General features: G+C 44.5%; 1 protein-coding gene across 2 annotated transcripts in view; it reads left to right on the forward strand.

The window, feature by feature from the left end:
- The first annotated feature begins 9,898 nt into the window (after nucleotides 1–9,898).
- DNAAF11 (dynein axonemal assembly factor 11) overlaps nucleotides 9,899–23,401 on the forward strand; it is a 70,538-nt gene continuing 57,035 nt past the window's right edge. For both annotated transcript variants that reach the window (XM_025993470.2, XM_025993471.2), the window contains exons 1-3: nucleotides 9,899–10,023; nucleotides 18,988–19,155; nucleotides 22,622–22,699. In XM_025993470.2, coding sequence (XP_025849255.2) covers nucleotides 9,936–10,023; nucleotides 18,988–19,155; nucleotides 22,622–22,699 — 334 coding nt within the window. In that variant the 5' untranslated portion in view covers nucleotides 9,899–9,935. The remainder of the gene's footprint in view (nucleotides 10,024–18,987; nucleotides 19,156–22,621; nucleotides 22,700–23,401) is intronic.

Consider the following 23,401-nt stretch of genomic DNA (forward strand, 5'->3'; position numbering starts at 1 on the left):
CACCCCTCAACTCCAGCCAACCCCTAATTTACTTCCCGTATGCCTAGATTTGCCTTTACTAGACGTTTTATATAAATAGAATCATACAACATGTGGCCTTCTGGGTCTGGATTCCTCCACCTAGCATAATGTTTAAAAGGTTTATCCATATTGAAGCATGAATCACTACTTCATTTCTTTTCATGATAAATAGTATTCCATTATATGGATATAGTACATTTTGTTTACTAATTCATTACTTAATGGGCATTTGGGCTGTTTCTGCTCATCGGCTATTATGAATAAAGCTGCTATGAAACTCACATACAGGTCTTTGTGGGGAAATATGTATCCTTGGTAGATACCTAGGAATGGAATGGCTAAGTCATTTTGTAAATTTATATTTAACATTCTAAGAAACTGCCCAATTATTTTGTAATTCACCATTTTATATCCCCACCAGCCACGGGTAAGGGTTGCAGTTTCTCCACATCCTTGTCAACACTTGGCAATGTCCATTTTCCCAACTACAGTCATGCCCTAGAGGAGTTCAGTGGTACCCATTGTCAGACAGATTTGCATTTCTTTATGGTGGATGATGTTGAGCATCTTTCATGTGCATCTGGTCTGACCATTCACTTCCATAACAGCTTCTGTGCTTCTAATATTGTCTTCCACCTTAAAACAGTCACACACTATCACAGCCAATCCTTGGACCATGTCATTACTTCCTTCATAATCTCAATTTTGAACATTCCACTTTTAACCATCACAGTTTTTCTGGCTCACCGCCTCTTCACTCCAACAATTTTTCAATGCTATCAGGATCTGATTCTCTTAGATTCCATGAGCTGTCATTTAAGTAATTCCCTTGCACCTCCTTCCATTCATTGTACTTTCCTGGTAAACCCACATCTCTGGTTGCATCTGAAACCCACATCTGTTATGCAGTTTTCCACACTCTGAATATGGCTTGAGAGAAAATACATAGGAGGCCTTCCTTTAAATTCATAAACATAACCCTCAAGGTGTGATGGTGATTCCTGGCAATCATCTTACCTGTTCTAGTATTCACTCTCCCATTCCCCAGGTGACCATTTGCTACTTTATTCTTTCTCCTCAAACCTTCAAGACATCCTTTCCAATCCTCCTTCTTAGCTGATGTCCTTGCTTCCTATTTCACTGAGAAAATAGAAACAGTTAAGAAGACATAACCAGCCATTGGCACCATATTTATCCACCTACAAGCATCTGTTCCTACTCTCCTTCCTTCCTGTTCTGTGGATGGAAAGTCCTTGCTGCTATCTAAGGCCGACTCACTACTCATGATTGCAGCCCACCCCCTCCTATCTATTTATGGAGATTCCTCCAGGAATCGCCCTCTCTTCTGCAATGGTAGCATGCCAACGTGCTATAATAACACCTGTCTTAATTAAGCCCTCTTTGGATTCCATATCCCTTCTAACTGCTCTCTTTCTCCATTGCTCTGCTCCCAGTAGCAGTGAAATTCCTTGGTAGATTCTTCTTCTATAATTTTTTGTCCCTGATTCTTCTCTTCCAAATCTCTCTTGAATCCACTCCAATCAGGATTGTAATCCCACCATCCACCATAGCAGCCCCTGGCAAAGCTGCAACAACCTTCAATGATGCTTACCCCAATGATTAATTCCTAGGTCTCATTTGTCTTGACCTATAGCAGCATCTGACATAGTTCGCCAGTCCTTCCTTCTTGGAAGCAATTTTCTGACTTGGCTTTTCTTCTTACCTCACTGGTTTTATGTCTCTCTTGCTATTTTTTCCACATTTTGCCAACTTTAGATTTTGGAGTATGCTCAGGCTTAGCCCTGAGACCTCTTATCTGTCTACACTCAGTTCTAGAATGTTCTCAATCATGTGCACGGGTATCAACACCTCGGCAAAAACAAAATTTAAAAAATACAAAAACAAACACAAAAAACCCCACTGAACTAAATCCTCAACCTGGACCTCTTTTCCACATTCATACACCCAAGCTGCCTTCTCAGAATTTCCACTGAATGTCTAAAACATAGCAATTTAATATGTCCAAAGCAGACCTCCTTATTCCTACCTCTTCCAAATCTGCCCCTCTATCATCTTCACCATCTTAGTTCATGGAAATTCCATTTTTCTAATTTTCCAAAGAAAAAGTTCAGTAGTCATCCTTGACTCCTATTATCAGTTTTCTAGGTCTGCTGTAACAGAGTACCACAAATTGGGTGGCTTAAATGACAGAAATTTGTTTTCTCGTAGTGCTGGAGGTGAGATGCCTGAGATCAGGTGTTGAGAGATCTGGTCCCTCCCAAGGGATGTGAGAGAAAGATGTGTTCTAGGCTTTTCCTTGTGTCCTCTCATGGTCTCCTCTGTGTATGTACCTGTGTCCATCCCCTTTGGAATAATAACCTGTCTCCTTACAAGGTCTTACCTAGGTATATGCCTACCCCTTAATATCCCTCTGTGCATCTTCCCCATCATATTACCTGCCTTATTCTGTCCTTTAGCAGGACAGCCTCTCCCCAGTCTGAGAGCTTTGGTTTTTCTCTCTCCCTAGGAATAACCTTTCCTTAGTCTTCACGTAGCTGTCTCCTTCTTACACTCAGGATTCACCCCATATGTGACCTACTCTGATTATCCAGAGTAGCCATCCTCCAGACTCAATCTACCACCCTATTTTTCTTTCAAAACACATATCACATGCAATCGTCTTATGTAGTATTTATTTGTTTACTTGTTTAGTGTTTATTTCCTTTGGTGAGTATATGCATTCTGACATGGTCAAGACCTTGTCAGTCTTGATCACTACTCTACACCAGCCCTATGGGCTCAATACATGTTTGCTGAAAGAGAAAAAAAAATGAGTAAATTGGTTAATAGCACCCTGTAATGCCCACCCAGATTAGGAATCTTTACACCAACAACATCATATTTCTCAATGACTTGGATATGCGTGCACATATGTGTGCACACACACATATTCAGATAGAGGAGACAGATCAAAGATCAGATTAAAAACAGAATTTGAAATAGACAGTGTCAGTCCACTTTGTTCATGTAATTGAAGTCTTAAAAATACTACTTTTTTCCAGCTGAAATGGAAAGCTATGAATTCTAGAAGATTTGGTGGGGAAGGCCTCTCTGTGTCTTTGGACGAATGGTGTCCAAGCCAAGCTATGTGACAAGGAAGGTGAGATCATTTTCAGCAGCTGCCACCAAACTTGAAAAGGGTTGATTGATATGACAAAGTCTTTTCACAAAGAACATAAATCAAAGAAGATGACTGACAGTGAAGTAAACATTTTAGATCTAGAGTAATTAGGAATATATTAGCAATTAAAATAAACTTATTATCATTAGCAAAATTGGCAGTTACTTGCAATTTCCCCAGGGGCCTCATTTCAAGTTTATCCTTGTAGATTATATTAAGGCAGGATTAATGTTTTTGGAAATACAGTTTTAATTTTTGTGGATTTCGTTTTCTCACATCCTTGCCCATAGTTAGCAGAGCTCAGTGGTTCTCAAACAATAATTCTGTGGTTTTCTATGAGCTGGGCCCAGGTGTTCTAGCACTAAAATTGAACAAAGCTATTGTTTACTCAGTTCTTAGAGAAAATTAAGTTAGTGGACACATTTTTTTTTTTTTAGTTTTTTCTCCTATAGTTTTTTTTTAGACCTTAGCACCTGCTACCACTTGTCTTCCAGGAAGTGATAAAAAAATGACAAAACTCCTGAGCTTGAAATAAATAAATAAACGAATCAAGGAAAAACTTGATCAGTAGGCTTCTGAGATCTATAGCATCTTTCTCCAGTGGAAATGTGTGTTGATGGGTCTGGCTCTTTCAATGGTAACAGAGGCAGGACTGACCCCTGTTAGTGTAACCACTGGTTGCACCCAGTGGTCTTCTTTGAGATCTCCATCTTTCCTCACACATAGTAATAAAAATGGATATATATCAAGCTCATACTATAGGCAAACTCTTTATACATTCTGTCCTGTAAATCTCACTGAAACCCAATCAAGTAAGCACTCGACTTCTCCCATTTTACAGATAAGGAATCAATGAGGTTAACTAAATTGTTTAAAGCTCCAGTACTTGAACTCTTAGTGGGGGAGTAGGATATCCTGGTTACTCTCTGCTGAGTATATTAAAATTAGTAAAAGTCCTTCCTAAAATATCAACTCTTAATTTTTTAGAGTAGGTTCTGTGTTCAGCATGGAGCTCAATGTAGGGCTTGAACCCAACACTGAGATCAAGACCTGAGCTGAGATCAAGAGTCGAACACTTAACCTACTGAGCCACCTGGGTGCCCCTCAACTCTTACTTTTATTAAGCCAATGGAGATGGACAGAAGTTTTGAGGTGTTCAAGTACTTAAATGAGGAGGCCAGGAGACTGGGGTAGCTCTACCGCCTTGGAAATCTATGTAAGTAAACTAAAACCAAAGCCAGGGTCAATTCCTATAAATGCCTCAAGGTGAAGAAGTTGAGACTTAAGGACCCCCAATCACAGCCAATTAGGCTTTTCCAAATAAGGCAACTGTTTAAACTATAGCCAGTCAAACGATTTCCTTGCTTTGCTTCCTGTCTTCTTTATAAAAAACTTTCCACTAGCTTCTATGAGTGAGGTACTTACTCTTGACCACTCAGTTTGGCACTGCCTAATTCAAATCCATGTTTGCTCAAATAAACTCTTGAAAGTTCTAATGTACCTTAGATTATCTTTTAACATATGGAAAAAATGAAGAAAACAATTTAAAAACATCTTACACTTGATTTTGAGGTGTGTTTTTGTACTTTCATTTAATTGTTGGAGAGTCTCAAGTTTGGGAACTCACATCTAATAACACAAATTCATACCCATATGTATGGATCAAGGAAGCACTACAACACTATTATCTACTTGTCCCATCCTACCTCCTTTCTCATTTTCTGTCTTCAGCCTGCCAGCTGGGAGAAGTCATCCCTCAAATGGATATAACAGACCAATGTAAATAATGCTGCTTATATCTAATCTATCCTGAGGCAAGCAAAACTGTTAAGTCTGATTTTCTTAGACCTTTTCCATTGGGTTAATTCAAAATAGAGTTTCCTCATCTGTAAAATGGGGGTAATAATAGTACCTACTTTAGGATTACCATCTATGGAGGAGAATATTTTGTTTTCAAAATATGAATAGTTAACCCTTACTGAATGCTTTCTACATGGCAAGTACTCTTCTAAGGGTTTTACACATATTGTCTCAATTACTCCTTGTAGAGACTGGCATATGGAAGGCACTTGATAAATATTTGCTGATGGATGAAAGGAAGGAAGTAAATAAGCAGGCAAGCAATTGATATTATAGAGGTGCTGGTAAACTTGGGAGCTTATTTGTCATCAGGGTGCAATGGGAAACTCTTCTGAAGGAAAATTAATGCAAAGCATGACTGAATTGTCACCACAGTATTAGTTACACATCATAAAAATACTAAAATATATATAGTAATGAAAATAATAAGAAACAAATAACTTTCTAGGTCAATGTCTCTTGAATTTATCCAGCACAAAAGAAGCAGGAGGATTATTTTGCTGTTATAGGAAATTAAAAAAAAAACTTTTTGAGATTTAATTCTCCTACTTATAGGCACAAAAATAATGTCGTTATTTCCCCCCAGGAAGCTCCACTCATCGAGTTATATTTCCAGGAGCCAAAGAAACAAGTCTGTTTTGAATAATGATTTGCATAAATAGACACACACCATGACTCTAAACAATCTCATTGAGTTGGAGTAAAATGAACTTCACTTCATTTGGAGCTGTCACATCGTGATTTATTTCCCCATTTCCCTTCCGTCAGTGGACTGTAACAATCACAGCACATTGTACACCTGTCCTTTATGTCCCATGGGTCCTTTATTTCTAAGAGACACAGTGATTGTGATGTTGGGTTGAGGAAGGACACAGCATAATCAGTTCAGCCTGGCCCATGACAAATTATCAAGTAGAGTTTCCTGGTTTCTCTGCTCTATCATCTGAGGCTCTTGTCTGTTCCACCAAAGTGGTAGGACAACTGGTCAAGACTTTGCTTCCCAAAGGAGCTCTTATCCTAGATTTTGATAAAAAGTTCTCAAAGATATATCCAATGACCCAAAGAATGGGACACTCTTCTTAGGAAGCCTGATGGCTCCCCTTAAAACATGGACACTTCCATGGTCATTCTACTTAAGTCATGATATGTATCCATCCAGGATGCCAAGCTCTTGGAGAGATTGACTCACTTATTTATTCATTCAATCATTCAACAAATATTTGTTGAGCACCTAGTGAGTATCAGGAATTGTACTGAGAGATAGGATTCAGAGATGAAAAATAAACTCCCTCCCTGCCCTTAGGTAGCTCTGCCTCAAAAGTGATGCCTTAAAAAAAAAAAAAAGTGATGCCATATGGAGTGCTGTTTTGGGCATACAATTCTGGCAATATAATCTCACTGGGCCTCAATTTCCTTATCAACAATATATGGATAATAACATGTCTACTTCCAAGGGTTAATGTGATAATTAATTAACACTTATAGAGCACTGGACCTTATTGAGTACATGGTGCTTAAAAACATTCTAGAGATTTTTATGCAGTGAATGATAGCTCCATTGTTTGTTCACTTGTGTATAAATGGATAGAATACCCCAGTTACACAAATATTAAGTTTCATAGGAAAAATTCAAGGCCCTTTGAGTTTAAGGGTGAGGTTGAGAGCTCAAGGGTAAGTCTGTCTGAAGGCAAAGATACAAGTTCAGAGCCAAATTATCAGATACCTAGGTTGCAATTGGTCTTGACAACTTTCTAGAATCCCAGACTGTTTCCCTCTTGTCTCTTATGACCCATAGGCCAACATCCTTTCTACTGGTCCTGACTTCATGTCTCTGTTATTGCAGAAACTACCCTTCCACCTGGATTATCCCCCGGTACCAGCTTCCTGCCAGAAATAGATCTTTTTTAGTCTTGATGAACCTCTCACTGTCAAAAGCACAAGTTCAAGCATAGGTATATTTGCTAATTTAGCCTGCTGCTGAGGGTATGTTATCTCCCACATGAGCAATCAGACATCAGCACATAGACTTCTCAGTGGTATAGCCAGAGATCACCTCTACTGTTAGTTCCATGTGGAAATGGGTAATTGTTAGCTCTGGAAGGTGGACCTACCTGTCTGATGCCACACAGTAACAAATCTGTGGATTTGAACCAGTCTCAAATGCCAGAGTTCATATTCTTCACCCCACACTGTGTCGTTTTCCAAAAAAAATAGTGAAATGACAAGAACCAGGTTTTTGGACAGCAGCAGTAGGTGTCGCCTAAATTTATAGTTTGCCTCTGGTAGTCTTCTTGGAACTCCAAATAATTCTTCCACTGTGGGGACATAGTGTCTGAAATCTCACCATTCTAGTTCAGTTCCTCTGGCCTGGCATTTATAGCTTCCATTATCCCTGATCTAATCATACCCATGCAATTGTTTCCATTACGAAACTGACTGACTTCACTCCCCTCCGTTTAGTTTTCCTGCCCCTCTGCACAGTTCGTGTCCTTGTCTCCGCTTGGCAAACACTAATAAGTGCTTAACAGGTGTCTGCCAAAAGAATACATTTTTTTTACACTCCACATAATTCTATGAATCTTCTTTTATTTTTTTTAAACAATTATTTATTTGAGAGAGAGAACAAAAACAGGAGGAGGGGCAAAGGGAGGAGGGAAGTAGACTTCATGCTGAGCAGGGAGCCCAATAAGATGGCTAGATCTCTGACTCTGAGATCCTGACCTAAGCCAAAACCAAGAGTCAGATGCTTAGCTGACAGAGCCACCAGGCGCCCCCAAAGCTTCTTCTATGATGTTGGCATAACACACATCTCAAGATAAGAACATGGACTCTGTACTATTTACTGTGATTAGGGTGGGAGTTTTTAAAAAGTATTGTACACATGGCACTTTCTCTCTGTCTCTTTGGTAAATGGGCAGAAGGCAATAATTACTTTTGTAATAACAACACATTAAAAACAAAATTATAAAACTCCTAGAAGAAAACATCAGGGGTAAGTTCCTTGACACTGGTCTTGATAATGATTTTTGTTGGGGTGGAGTGCAGGGAGTTTGACGCCAAAAGCAAAAGCAACCAAAGCAAAAAATACCCAAGTGAGACTACGTCAAACAAAATGAAAAGGCAACCGTACAGAATGGGAGAAATATATTTGCAAATTATATACCTGATAAAAGATTAATTTGCAGGATATGTAAAGAACTTACTTTGTGATTTAAAAATGGACAGAAAATCTGCATTTTTTTCCAGAGAAGGCATACAAATGGCCAACAGATATATGAAAAGGTGTTCAATGTAACTAATCATCAGGAAGATGCAAACCAAAACCACAATGAGATGTTACTTCATACCTGTTATAATGGCTATTCTCAAAAAGATGAGAAATAATAAGGGTTAGTGAGGATGTGGAGAAAAGGAACCCTCTTAAACCATTGGTGGGAATGTAAATTGGTGCAGCCATTGTGGAAAACAGTATGGAGATCCTAAAAAAAAAATTAAAAATAGAACTTACCATATGATCCATCAATTCCATTCCCAGGTATTTATATGAAGAAAATGAGAGCACTAATTCAAAAAGATACCTGCGCCTCCATGTTTTTGCAGCATTAGTTACAATACACAAGACATGGAAGCAATCGAAGTGTCCATCAAAAAATGAATGGATAAAGAAAATGTGATTATACATATACATAATATATATGATGAAATACTATTCAGTCATTCAAAAAGTTACTATGTATATTGAAATACTAGGCAGTCATTAAAAAGAAGGAAATCTTCCCATTTCTTGCGACATGCATGGACTTGTGGGTGTTATACTAAGTGAAGTAGGTCCAGCAGGGAAAGACAGATACTGTAGGATCTCTCTTACATACAGGATCTTAAAAAAACAAACAGAACAAACTCATAGATACAGAGAACAAGACAAGAAGGAAACAGTCTGGGATTCTAGAAAGTTCTCAAGACCAATTGCAAATTGGTTCTGGTTGCGAAAGGCAGGTGGGCAAAACGGGTGAAGGTGGCAGTAAACAAACCAACCAACTTTTGGGAGGTGTCATCCATTAAAACCCTAACATATGCACACCTGAGGATGAGTTACTGATGTTTTTTTTTTTCTAGTCCAGAATTGGGTAAATCCTATTGGACACTTTTGGGGAGAGATCTGGGGAAATGAGAGTAGTGGGAATTACAGGAGATGCACTTTCTATTCTTTCCAGCTAAAAAAAGTGGTGAGTGGAGAGAGTTGATGGAGGGTATGTTCCCGGACGACTTGTTAGCACGAAATCCGTGTTGGCCTGGGACTTCCAGAACATGAGATCCATCAGCGGAACTACCCTTTCTATGGAGGCTGTTCTTCCAAAGTGTGTCTCATTCCCCCAGATCATCTCCTTACAACCCTCCAGAAAGACCCTTTCAAGTTATTATCATTGTTATTCATCTTACAGAAGGGGCCGCCCGGCTAGCGAGGGGGGTGGGGGCCACAGGGGACTCCCTGGCTCTGGAGGGCTTTAACCACAAAGCAAAGAAAAAGTGGGGGGTGGGGGGGCAGGTCGAGAGGCACGCCTGGGGGGCAGGTGCAGCGGGGAGCGAGCGCCCTGCGATGATGTTTTATTTTTTTATTATTATTTTTATAAATTTATTTTTTATTGGTGTTCAATTTGTCAACAAATAGAATAACACGCAGCGATGATGTTTCAGTCTGGCCAGTTGACCTGGGGGCGACCGGGAGGCGGACTAGGCGCGCTGCGCTGAGCCTTTCCTCGCCGAGGCTCCCCGGGCTCCCCCGGAGCGCGGGAAACGCGGCGGCGCCTGGCCCCGTGCGGCCGCCGTAGCGTCCCCGTTGCCATGGCTCCCGGGGTCGGGTGCGGACGCGCCCATGCGCGACTGGGGACGCGCGAAAGGAGACCTCGGGGTCCGGCTCCAGCTTCCCGGGCCCGCAAGCCGGAGAGGGGCCATGGGCCGGAGTAAGCGTCCCCTCCCACCTGCCGCCCTCGATCGTCCCGGCTTCCAGGGCGCCCCGGGGACCGCCCGCGCGCGCGCCCCGGCCCGGCTGGGCCCTCGCCCCTCGCCCCTCGGCCCTCGCCCCTCGCCCCTCGGCCCTCGGCCCTCGGCCCTCCGCCTCCGCCTCCCTCCCGCGGGCCCCGCCGTGCCGGCCCCTCCGCCTCCGCCGGGCGAGGCTCCCTCCTCTGGCCGGTGGGGGGGCGGGACAGGTGGGGGCGCCACGGTGGGCGACGGTGGAAGGTGCGCGGTTGGGAACTGCGCGTCTCCTGCTCAGCATGTGGTCCCGGGCTAGCTCCCGTGTCGCGGAGCTGCAGCCCCCACGCTCGCTCCACGCTCGCTCGGGAAGACAGTGTGCCTGGGGTGGGGGTGGGGGTGAGGGTGGGGTGAGGGTGGGGTGGGGGTGAGGAGAGGATGAGGATGGGATGGGGTGAGGGTGGGGTGGAGATGGGGTGGGGGTGAGGAGGGGGTGAGGGTGGGGGAGAGGATGAGGTGGGGGTGGGGTGAGGGTGGGATGGGGTGAGGGTGGGGTGGAGATGGGGTGGGGTGAGGAGGGGGTGAGGGTGGGGAGAGGGTGAGGTGGAGGTGAGGGTGGGGTGGGGTGGGGGTGAGGAGAGGGTGAGGATGGGATGGGGTGAGGGTGGGGTGGAGATGGGGTGGGGGTGAGGAGGGGGTGAGGGTGGGGGAGAGGATGAGGTGGGGTGGGGTGAGGGTGAGGATGGGATGGGGTGAGGGTGGGGTGGAGATGGGGTGGGGTGAGGAGGGGGTGAGGGTGGGGGAGAGGGTGAGGTGGGGGTGGGGTGAGGGTGGGATGGGGTGAGGGTGGGGTGGAGATGGGGTGGGGGTGAGCAGGGGGTGAGGGTGGGGAGAGGGTGAGGTGGAGGTGAGGGTGGGGTGGGGTGGGGGTGAGGAGAGGGTGAGGATGGGATGGGGTGAGGGTGGGGTGGAGATGGGGTGGGGGTGAGGAGGGGGTGAGGGTGGGGGAGAGGGTGAGGTGGAGGTGAGGGTGGGGTGGGGTGGGAGTGACGAGGGGGTGGAGGTAGGGGTGGGGGTGAGGAGGGGGTGGGGGTGGGGGAGAGGGTGGGGTGGGGCTGGGGGTGGGTGGGGGTGGGGGAGAGGGTGGGTGGGGTTGGGGTTGAGGGTGGGGTGAGGGTGGGTGGGGGTGAGGAGGGGATGAGGGTGGGGGAGAGGGTGAGGTGGAGGTGAGGGTGAGGTGGGCGTGGGTTGGGGGTGATGAGGGGGTGGGGTGGGGGTGAGGGTGGGTGGGGATGAGGAGGGGATGAGGGTGGGGGTGGGGGAGAGGGTGAGGTGTAGGTGAGGGTGGGGTGGGGTGGGGGTGAGGAGGGGGTGGGGGTGAGGGTGGGGGTGAGGGTAGGGGTGGAGGAGAGGATGGGGTGAGGGTGGGTGGGGGTGAGGAGGGGATGAGGGTGGGGGTGGGGGAGAGGGTGAGGTGGAGGTGAGGGTGGGGTGGGGTGGGGGTGAGGAGGGGGTGGGGGTGAGGGTGGGGCTGAGGGTAGGGGTGGGGGTGAGAGTGGGGGTGAGGTGAGGGTGGGGGGTGGGGGGTGAGGATGGGGTGGGGTGGAGTGGGGGTGAAGGTGGGGTCAGAGTGGGGTGAGGGTGAGAATGGGGGTGAGGGGGGGAGGGAGCCGGCTCCAGAGCCCGCCTCCTCTGTCTTAGAGCCAGTGACTTCACCCATTTGGGGCCCAGCCTCACCTCCAAAACGAAGGCAGTAATAGCGTTGTTGGACCGACCTGATGAGTGTTGTTCACGCGCTGGATTACGAATACACCAGTAGAATGTGCAACGCGTTGGGATTCACGGTTACTCCCAGGCGGTTGAACCATTTGCCTGCCAACGCCGCTTCCCACCTTCCCCTCTGTGACAGTTTTGTACAGTTCAACCCAATTGCTCACTTACTTGTAAAAGCGTCATAATGTCTTTAAATCAAGAGGCCGCTGGATGATGGAGTTTGTACCCCGGAGGAGCTGACAGTCTGGTGGAAGGGGCGAGTGATCTGTAAATAGTAAAAGCCCCATTCCTAAACCGGTTACTGGCACTTCCTCTTCTCTAAAACTATATGCAAAAAAAAAATTAGACAAACAGCGGTAAACATTAAAGGAATCCCTAGATATTACAAAAGGAAAATGAGAATCTTTGTCCAAACTGTGTATAAACGTCTATAGCACCTGCCTGCGTAGTAGCTAAAAAATGGAAACAACCCACATATTCTTCAGCATTTGTTCACGGATTAATGAATTGTGAACTAGGTATGGGCACGATTCCGCGTATTACCTGGCCTCCGACGTGTCCCCACTCTGATAAGAATACTTGGCAACGCTTTGTGTTTCTGGATGTTAATGACAACTCAAGCCCTGTGTCCAGCAGGCATCACTGTGACTTGGCGTTACCCCTTCCTTAGCGTATTGTTACTCAAATGGCCCACAGTCCTTTTGGAATGGATTGGACGAGTGATTGCCATGTCCTCTTGGGGACCCAGCCTCTCTTTTAGTCAGTGGGTTGTCATTTAAAAATACAGGGCTCCCAGTATTTTTATTTGCTAAATCTGGCAACCCTCGTTTCGGGTCCAAAAACTGACTGAGGCCTGGAAGCTGGGCAAGAAATTGTGAATTTTTATTGAAGCCATTGGCTTTAGCCTTCTGGTCATCCAACCTTGTATTTGGATTGGACAGATTGTATAGTCCCTTTGTTGGCTGCCTGTCTGTATTGTCCTCGGGAATGTCGTGGCCTGTTCACCATCTCCGTAACCCTCCATGGGAGTGGACCACTGGCCACCACTCCAACGTTGGCCCTCATTATAACATCTGTCCACCTAACTCCTAAAGTTCAAGGTCGCTACCTGGCCTTCATTCTTTCAAGAATCCTTCTAACATCTCAGTTCTGATCAGTTAGCCCAGGTCCAGAACAGCATCTCCCATCATCAGCCTTGGCCTTGTATGTGTGGTTCGGGACTCAGGGCAATGCTGGCCTTGTAGACTTATCTCAGGAAGTATTCCGAAACTTTCTTAAATTCTTAAATTCTCTTAAGTTTTATAGAAGAGTTTGTGTACGCTGGGTATTATTTTTCCCTAAATGCTCAGTAGAATGTATCAGTGAAGACGTGTGTGCTATGGTTTTCTTTGTGAGACCGTTTGAGCTGCAAACTCAATTACTGTAGTAGACACACGGCTGTTTGCTTTATCTGTCTGCCTCTTCTGTGTGAACGTTGGTAGTTTGTGATTTTTAAGGAATTTTCCCATTTAATCTAAGTTCTTGAATTCATTAGCCCAAAGTTATTTATATTACTCTCTTACTAGCCTTTTAATACTATGTAATCTATATGACGTCCTGCTTCCATTCCTAATATTGGCGATTTATGTCTTCTTCTTCTTCTTCTTTTTTTTTTACCGATCAGTCTGGCTAAAAATTTACCAGTTTTTTAAAAGTATCTTTTATTGACTTTTCTCAATTGTTTCTGTTTCCATTTCATTGATTTTGGCATAATCTTTGTCATTTGCTTTCTTCTGCTTACTTTGGGTTTAATTTATTCTTTATCTCGTTTCTTAAGGAAGAAGCTAATGTTTGAGACCCTTTTCTGTAGATATTTAGTGCTATAAATTTTCCTTCAACTTATGTTCTAGCTATCTCCCACACATTTTGATAGGCCTTTTCATTTTTTGTTCTGTTCAAACTGCTTTCTAACTTCCAATGTCCAATTGTTGTTGTTTTTTTTCATATATTTTTTCTAGATTTTAGTTGTTATATCTGGAGGTTCAGTCTTGTCCCTATGGTTCCATCATGTCTGGAACCTGAAGTCCCTGCTCCTCTTAGGGTTAAGTCCTGATCCTGGTTCTCTGCCCTCTCTACCCTCTGGTTTCAGGAAGCAAAACTCTTTATATGTTGCCAGTGTGGTTCTCTGGCTTTTTTAACGTCTGATGAATCACTCCCAGCCTTTCCTTATCAATTGTGTCAGCAACAGTCACCCAATACATCTGTCCTGAGTTTTTAAGTTATGATTTCCCCCCATAGTTCTCCACTGCCTGATGTTTCATGCCAACTCCCAGCAGCTAGAACTAATCCTTCGGTTTTGAAGGAGGGAACTGGGCAATGTGGCATCCACCATCGCCTGGAGCACCCTGTCCTCATCTGTTTATCTGGCCAGTACCAACTCACGTTTCAGGACTCAGCTCAGGCTTCCTTTCCGTGGGGCCTCTTTTGACCTCCCTTCTTTCACTCGGTAACCCTGGTTACTCCCCTCTTTGTACACCTTGTTCTCTCTCTTTTCTTCTGTCACTGCCCCATAGCATTTCATCCATGTTCTTTAATAGCACTCTCTATGTGACTAGACTCTGATGGTATCATTGGATTGGGTCTAGTATGGCTAGCGATGCTTGTTATGATGACCCTGAGTCAGTAAAAAAAAAAAAAAAAAAAAAAGGCAAATGACTAAATCCTGTTTTTAAAAGTATCCCTTGAAAACAAAATAAAACAAAACAAAAAATGTACAGGTTACTAGAGGTGACCTTCTATTTGTCACCCCTTCATCTCTGTTGCATTTCTGTTTCATAGATGTATCTGCTAGGTCTTTCAAGATGCTTACCAATTCTGCAAAACCTGTTCCAAACATATATTATTGATTTTTTTTTCTAATCCAGTGAGAAATAGAAGACTATTCACAAAACCCGATATAAAGCCTGAAGGAATGAACACTTAATTGTTGGCTTTGAGAGTTTCTAGAACTTGGCTCAATACTCTGAAAAGCTTCGTAGAAACAAACACAGCCTGACAACCACCAGTATTCCAGAAACCTCCTTTTGCCCTTCGCCTCACTCCCACCCCACAAAGTCATTTTATTGATCTCCCTCAAGTTATGGACAACCCAGTCATCGCACAGAATTGAAAAGAAGCCTAGGCTGGCCGAGGCTGAGTTTGGGTTCAACCTTTGGTTGGATTCCTCAGCAGCATCCTGTTAGTGAAATAACTATGAATTTGTGGTTAAAACTGTCAGTATTCTCATCAGCCACTACTGCTCCAGTCCTGCAGGTCTTGGCTAGCACCTTCTGTGGGTGAGACACTTCCCAGAATCCATTCAGGTCCTGGATCTTGCTATTTGAATTTTTCCAAAATGAGGAAGCCAAAGCCCTGTGTTTCATAGAGTACCTAGGCATGTTCTTCTACCACTGTGTGGTAGGCATGGCAATACTGTCTCTCTTGAAATAGTGTCAGGGTGACATACTAACGCTTCCAAAGCAGTTTTAAATCCCTAGAATGGTTCCTTGTAAATGCAGTGTGCTGTGTTATTTGGAGTAGGACTTTCTAAAGGTGAACAGTGCTCCTGGGAGTTACAGTGTTTGGTCTAAATTACATAGTGCGTAAAACTGCAAAATGCTTTCCTGTTGAAATAGCGTTGGGACACTATTTCCGCCATCCACCATGTAGATTCTCTTACACATTTCTTCTTGGGGACTCTGGTTTCTTTGCTGATGTTTGCCATTTCGGTGGGGCAGCATCGTGTAACAGAAGTATCCTGAGTGCTATAAAAATGGCGGGGGGGTTCACGCAGCAGTTTGCTTTCTACAGAAGAGTTCAGGAAAGGGCTGCTGCGAGATCCTGACTTTGGCAGTACTGCTTTCCTCTGTGATTCTCCCATTTTTTGTCTCTCCTAATTGCATATAATCAGTGCTGTTGGACAGGCTTCCCTATGGTGCTGAATTAAATGTTGGTTCCCTCCTCTCTCTCAAGTGTGTGTATGAGCTCTGGTGTGCAAATTAGTTATTCACGCAAAGGGAGGTTCCTCTACCGCCATCCCTTTCAACTAATGGTGATTTTTATCCTCTTAATTTTTGTGGTTAGGAGATGCAGATCAAAGTAATTCCTAATATCTTCGTGCTTCTGAAAGGGAGGATTTGACAATGACATGGAAGTGACCAAATTCCCACAGAAGACAGCATCATGAAAACAGTTTCTTAATTTTATGAAAGGTGTAGCAAGAGAACATAGGAAGCGTATTTGGCATCCGTAGAGGAACCTGCAGGTCCTCAGGGTTGGACAAATTGGACAGGCCTCTAAGACTGTTGAGCTGGAATGGCCCATGATACCCTTAGTGTTTCTGAGACCCAGGCCATGCCCAGTGGGCTGCGCAGATGCTGACAGAGCCATCCCGGGCCGGACACTGTGATGCTTAACAAGATGCTTTCAGAATTCCCCTGAACACATTCGACTGAGCCATACTTACAGGTGACAGCTGCTGTGGGATTCAACTTGGGTTTATTTCTTCAATATAAATGTCCCACTAAGCCTTCCAGGGCATTTGGTGACCCAGAGAAAGAATATAATGGACACTCCTGTGTCATGTTATAATCACACTGCCAGATAAAATGCATTTTCCTCCCTCAACAAGAATATCTTTATAACCACCCAGACGGCTACATTTAATATGTTTCTCACACTCCCTGGGTTCTATGCCAGAGCTGGGGGTGGCTGGGGAAAGCGGGCTCCTTGGCCCACCGCTACCTTCTCTTCTCCTCCCTGGCTCTGTCTGGGTCCCTTAAGCCCATGTATGAAGGTAGATACTCCAACCTACACATCCATCCACATCACCAGAAAAAGGCTGCTCCTTGGACACTCCTGAGTGCAGGGCTGCATACCTGACCGTATGTCCTGTCTTCAGGAATGAACTTGGAGAAGCAGATAGTGTAGAGCCTAGAGACAGGCTTGGACAGAGAATAATTATTATTCTAGAGAGAAGGGCATGGGCTCTGAATGGGCACATCCTCCTGGCCCCATTGACTCCAGCAAAGCCTCCAAAGACCCAGCCCCCTGCTCCATAGATTGGTATAGCTCACGTTACAGATACCCCACCAGTCCCTGAGGGTCTTCTTTGTAGTAGTGAATAATTCCCACATTACATTAGGGCAGCTGAGATAACATTGGTCGTGCCATCTCAACCCCTTAATCCCTGTTACATCCTTACTGAGAATTCATGTAATTCCAGAGACAGCTAATACATCTGACCTTACACACAGCTTCACCGTGCCCTCAACTTAGCTGCCCCCGTATATTCGTTATCAGTTGATTTAAGCTATTAGAACCATCTTTGGCAGTAGGATGTGTGGAGAGTAGTTTTAATGCCCTTCTCTTACAGATTTGGTTTTCGGGAAGTTGTTTTCTGCTTACACTGGCTTGCATACTAGCTGTGGCATCCAGAGACATCAGAGTGCCGCAGGCCCTAGGGACCCCAGCGAGCCAGGGTGGGCAGGGCTGCCCTATTACCTTCCTTCCCTGCATCTTTGGCCTGCTTCTCCCCAGGACCTGGCTTGTAGCCATCCCTACCGACTGGTTGAACCAGAGTTTAGAAGAGCAGGGACATTCCCCATGTACGGTATTTTAATCTCTGGGTCTTTACATTTCCCCTGTCTTTCTTCCAAAGAACTGTCATGGCAAGCAATCCCATCTCCTACCACCAGAAGTAGCAGGGGTCCAGTTAACTGCACACAAATGATTGAATTCCTATCTATTTGCACATTTATTTAGTTATTTATTTATTTATTTTAAAGGCAAACTCCCCCTCTAAGGATGTGACATGGAAGTGGGGCAGCTCAGGGGGCTGTGAAGACCTCTGTCCCAGCTCGAGGAGCCTGTACCATTGAAGGGGCCTCTAGAAGTCTCTAGACGCTCCTCACTTGCTCCCATTTGGGGTGGTGAAGCACAGTGGCAACAGCTCGTGGTCAATGCCAGACACCTACACTGAAAACCTGGCTCTGGCACTTGCCACGAAGACTGGGGCAAGTTATTTGAGCTCTGTATGCCTCACTTCCTCCCCTGCCGAGTCTGAATACTCGTATGTCAAAACATGTGGAGCATTTAAGACGGTGTCTGGCACCCTGTAAGCAGCAATAAATAAATCTTCATTGTCTCTTGGGCCAGACATGCAATATTCCACCATCTACCTAAAATGTGGACATTAAAATGGGCTAATGATGTTTTTAAACAGATGCAGACCAGATGCAGGGTCTGTCCGTTGTCATCACATCTTTAAGTTGAGTGTGTCTTATGAAGAAGATTCCTGTCTTGCTCTTGGCACCAGCTGCGGACTGGGGCCTTGTCTCCAGCCCCTTCAGGCCCCATTGCATCCCATGTCAGAGGGCCAGGGACTCTCTCTACCCTTCTCCTGTGAGGGGCTGGTTCCTTGTCTTCCTCCTGGAAACGGACCACAGGGTAGCTGCTTTATAAGACTGCAGTGTGAAATTGAAGGTGCTCCTCTCCTTTCTCTTCAACTTTTGTTAGATTAATAAATGTCATTTGAGGGGATCCCTGGGCGGCTCAGCGGTTTAGCGCCCGCCTTTGGCCCAAGGCGTGATCCTGAAGTCCCAGGGTTGAGTCCTACATCAGGCTCCCTGAATGGGGCCTGCTTCTTCCTCTGCCTGTGTCTCTGCCTCTCTCTCTCTCTCTGTGTCTCATGAATAAATAAATAAAATTAAAAAAAAATAAATGTCACTTGAATGAATAGCCCTTTCCTTACTGGGTGGTGGGAGATGCTTTCATATTTTTGCCCTCTAGGAGCCAGACTGTACCTCTCGGTCCAAGTTGCCCTGTCTTGGCCCACTTAATGGATCTCATCCAGTTTGACATGATACCACATCAACATCCTCTCGGTCATTCTCCACCAATCTGACAGCAAGATGTAGGTAGACCCTGTGCAAAAACAAAACAAAACAAAACAAAACATAACAAACAAAAAAAACCAAAGCTCTCTGACTCACCAGGGTGTTATCAGCAGGGGGCAGCACTTCTCTGATCTCTCCCCATTTGAAAATCATTCAGGCCTGCTGGACTGACTTCTAACTGGGAAGGAAAACCAGTGCATTTGTAATATAATAACCTGATGATGAGCCCAGGGACGGAGATGTAATATGTAGCACATTTTCTTTCAGTCACAGAAGATCTTATTAGACGGAATGCTGAACACAATGACTGTATAATTTTTTCCCTGGAGGAGCTCTCCTTGCATCAGCAAGAAATAGAAAGACTAGAACACATTGACAAGTGGTGCCGGGATTTAAAAATCCTCTATCTCCAAAATAACCTCATTGGAAAAATTGGTAAGTCTTCAGGATTTTGTTCTCATGGTCTCTCTGACATTTTGAGTGGGAGAACTTTGGGGAGGGCAGTGTGAACTTAGAGGAAGACAACACGAGGGAAAAAGTGCCACGTGGGGAAATAGACGCGCTGGCTCTGGGGAGCTGTGCGTGGACCCTTTCCTGGGGCCCCCACGCTGCTCAGTCTCCTCGCCCGGGAGCCACCAGGGACGCCATCGAGAAGTTGCAAGGGGCCTTCACAAGTGGGAGCATGCTTGTTGACCTGCTCATTTGTAGCCTGGTTTTGTAAATGTTTGAAAGAAGGAGAAGAGAATCGAGGCATCTTGCACCACTCGGTGGAACTGAAAGGCTTGTATGCAAGTTGAGTAAACCTCCTCAGATTCCCCGGGGTGGCTGGTTTTGCCATAGTTTCAGAGAACGTGTCCCTGCAAGGCATTGTGCTCCCTATTGGCTTTCAGAGGTGCTCCGCACCTGCACCCCTGCTTACTGCTCCCGTTTGGAATGAAATAAGAGGTAGATGGATCAAAATATCAGCATCCTAACTGACAAAACCTTTTGGAGGAGGTGGTTTAGACTTGCAGCCAAGAAGGCTTCCTAAAACCACCCCCAGGTTAAATCTGTCCCCCTGGTCACATGCAGGCTGGGCAGCCACACACTTGTCCTACCCACATAGCCCTGTGTATGGCAAAAGGGGGACGATAGTCCGTGCTCTCTGCTGGCAGGGAGATCCCAGAAACCAAGGTGGGGTGTGCTGAGCATGCCCAGTTCCTTCTCCCAGTTCATCCATCAGATACGTGGGCTCACCCTGCAGCCCCCTGAAGAAGAATGAGTTAAGTGGCAGAGAGGAAGGAGGCCTGTGGAGTCACTCCGAGGGGTTCCTGCCACCCGGAAATAGGAGTGTCCCTCCCCCACCGTCAGAAGAGCAACCTGTAGTTTAGTGGCAAGAAGAGGCTCAGGCCCTGATGGGCTTGATCCCTGCCTCAGCTACTTAAAATCGTGTGAAATTAGGTCAGTTAATTAACTTAGCCTTGCTGTGTAGACGCCAGGGACTACACGCAACACCATGCTTCTTGAGCACTGTGCTCACTCCGATGGTAGCTGCTCCCATTGGTGTGAAAATTGTTCCCCCAGGCTAGCCACATGGAGGTAGGGGCCAAGTTGGAAAGGGATGGGCTTAGGGTCCAGGAGGCAGAAGGAGTGCAGTCTCGATGGGCTGTGGCTCTGGAGCCAGGGGTCAGCTTGTAGGTTCTGCTGGAACTTGCCCTGGGGCTGGGTGCTGGTTCTCAGCAGGGGTGCTTGGCAACATCCAGAGACGGTTTTAGGTGTGTGTTTCGCTACCATGGATAGTGAACAGGGACCAGGGACACTGCAGGCCATCCTACCAGCTCGAGAGGGCCCTACAAGAAAGAGCTCCCCAGCCCACAACGTTAGCATCTCTAAGGCTGAGAAACCTTGATGAGGTGGTTACCCCTGGTTTGGTGGGTAATTGAAAATTGGCCCTCGGGTTGCAACAAGCCGAGAATTTGCCATCTTTTTCTTTCTTTCTTTTTTGAAGATGTATTACAATTCTTTATATTTCTTCAGATAATTATTTTCGGCATCTTTCACTTTGCCATAAATTAGAAACTCTGGCACATTGTTCAATTAAAAAGGCTGTTACAGAAAACCACCAGCTTTTATGCAGGGGGGCATTAATGAGCCGTCCTAATTGTACAGATCTAAAAGAGTTCCCGAAATTTTAATCTCCACAGCTGGGTCCATCACAATTACTAATTAGTAGCATAGTATTTCAGGCCTTTTCAGAGCTGTGAGAAAGCTTAAATTTTTGCTTCCAAAGTATTCTTAAATTAAACACTCTTTTAAATCCTAATAATGGGATTTTTCAGTGCTGCTCCACCCATAGGCGTGTAGCCGCTTATTTAGCAAGCGAAAGTATTTCTCTAGGATCCAGGCTTGCTCTGGTGCCATTGAGGTAGAAGTTTGCAAAAACAGTTGCCTCTCCTGGAGCTCTGTTGCTCACTGGGAGATACAGATGGGCTGGGGGGCAGGGGGTGGGGAGGGGAGGCTGTGCTTACATGTTGATCCAAGTGTGAGCCAAGGACCTTCTGGGGTCCCAGACCTACTGACTGAATCCGTGGGGGTGGGCTCCCCAGATCTGCATTTGTAACAGCTTCCCAGTGAGCCTGAGGCCTGAAGATAAGAGCAGAGCCACCTGCACTGGGGGATGGCTTTGGTCCACTTCAAGGCTGTGGGTCAGCTTGTAGCAATTGGTGAGAACTGATTCCAGGACAGTGTGGACTAGAACCGTGGTTTGACAACTCCCTTCCCCCCTGTCCAAGAGATGCTATACATTTTTTATCTGCAGAGCCTTTTTTCCCCCCTGACCAATTTGGACCATTATTCTTGAGGAATACTTTAAGAAATCCTTCCCAAATATATATATATATATATATATTTTTTTTTTTTTTCCCTTACCAGAAGACTCTTTTCACATTTAGAAGGTTATGCATATAACCAATATGGGGAAGGAACATGTCTTTTATTGCAGGTTAGCAATTATAATAACTAGGTTTTTTTGTTCAGGGTACAGACTACACACTCTGTTGGTCATAATCCTGGGCACATAGAGCACCCCAAATCCGTTGACGATTGAAGGCTCAGGTGTAGCCTGTAGAACCGTTTAGAAACACCAGTATTACGTAAAATTGTCTAATTGCTGAGAGAAGCGCGAGTAATTTATTCCAAAATCCTCGTTTTAAAAAATGAGTCAGCTGAGGTTCAGGCTAGGTGTTATTTTTAGGTCTATGTGAACAAGTATATATTTTCCAAATTTTTAATGAAATATAATGATGGTAAGGGTGATGATGAACATAAATCATCATGTTTGATCTTCCTCATATCCATGGAAAATGGGCAGGGGTGTCATTTAAGCGAGGGATCCCCTACATGCACATTCCCTAGCAGGGTTTCTCACATTCATGTCTTCTTAGAAAGGACTGTTCTTTTAGGGTGTAGTGTAATGATTTTAGTGCCAAGCTCTGAAGTCAAATTTCCTGGCTTCACCACTTAACCTTGAACCGTGGATTAATTCTCTGCACCTTGCAAGATATTTTTATTTGTAAAAGGGAGCCAATAGTAATCTTTACCCCATTAGGTTTCTTATGAGGATAAAATGGCATCATATATGCAAAATGCCTAGAAAAGTACATGGCATATCAGATTCCCTGGAATTAGAGTTGGCTAGAGACAAGAGCAGAACTGGATTCTATTAGGAAAGATGGAGGAAGACATGATGCTGCATTTGGCAACCAACAATATCTAATGTCCAGTCCAGGTGTAGACATGAAAAAGCAACATGGTTTTGATAACCGTAATGATGCTTAGATTCCCTCTATCTTTTTCGCAGCAGATTATGTAAAAATAGCTTTTATCTTGAAGGTTAATTAACTACATTGTTTGTATATTTCAGAAAATGTTAGCAAACTCAAGAAACTTGAATATTTGAATTTAGCTTTAAACAACATTGAAAAAATTGAAAATTTGGAAGGTAAGAATTTTCTTCTTATATTTTATTATGAATATATTGCAACTAAGTTTAAACAGTATCACTTAAACAAGAGTTACACTTTTCAAATTAACATTTTACCTGAGACTTATGTTTTAATTATTGTGATAAAAAATTCAAACAATAAAGAGGTACATACATTTCAAAACGGAAAGTCTACTTCACCTCCATCCTAACCCAGTTTCCTTTCCTGGGGTAGCGGTGTTAAAATTAACCCCTGGTTGAATAGAAGGTAGTTTTGTTTCATTTACTTTGTACCAATAGGATCGTACTATGACTGTTGTTTTAAAGATTGATTTCTTCCATGAAATTACCTTGTTCTTTGATATCCAGGAAATGTGGGAGCTCTCTACTAGAATGATTGTACACTGGTATATCTCACAAATTTTCTGCAGATGGACATTTGGGTGGTTTCCAGCATTTTGCTATTATAAGCATGGCCACAATGAGGATTCTTCTACATTTTACTCTGTGTGCATGTGTACATGTTTTTTATAGGACACACACTTAGGCATGGAATTCCTGGGTTTAAATATGCACATTTTGAAAAATAATGCCCAGTTGTTGCCCAAAAAGTTTCATCAGTTTACTTTTGTATTGGTAGTTCATGTGAGTACCCATTTTTACACAAGTCACTAACACTTTTTACAAGTAATCTTTTTTTTTTTTCAAATGGGAAGGCAT

Source organism: Vulpes vulpes, chromosome 13, assembly GCF_048418805.1.
Source record: "Vulpes vulpes isolate BD-2025 chromosome 13, VulVul3, whole genome shotgun sequence".
Taxonomy (NCBI): Eukaryota; Metazoa; Chordata; class Mammalia; order Carnivora; family Canidae; genus Vulpes; species Vulpes vulpes.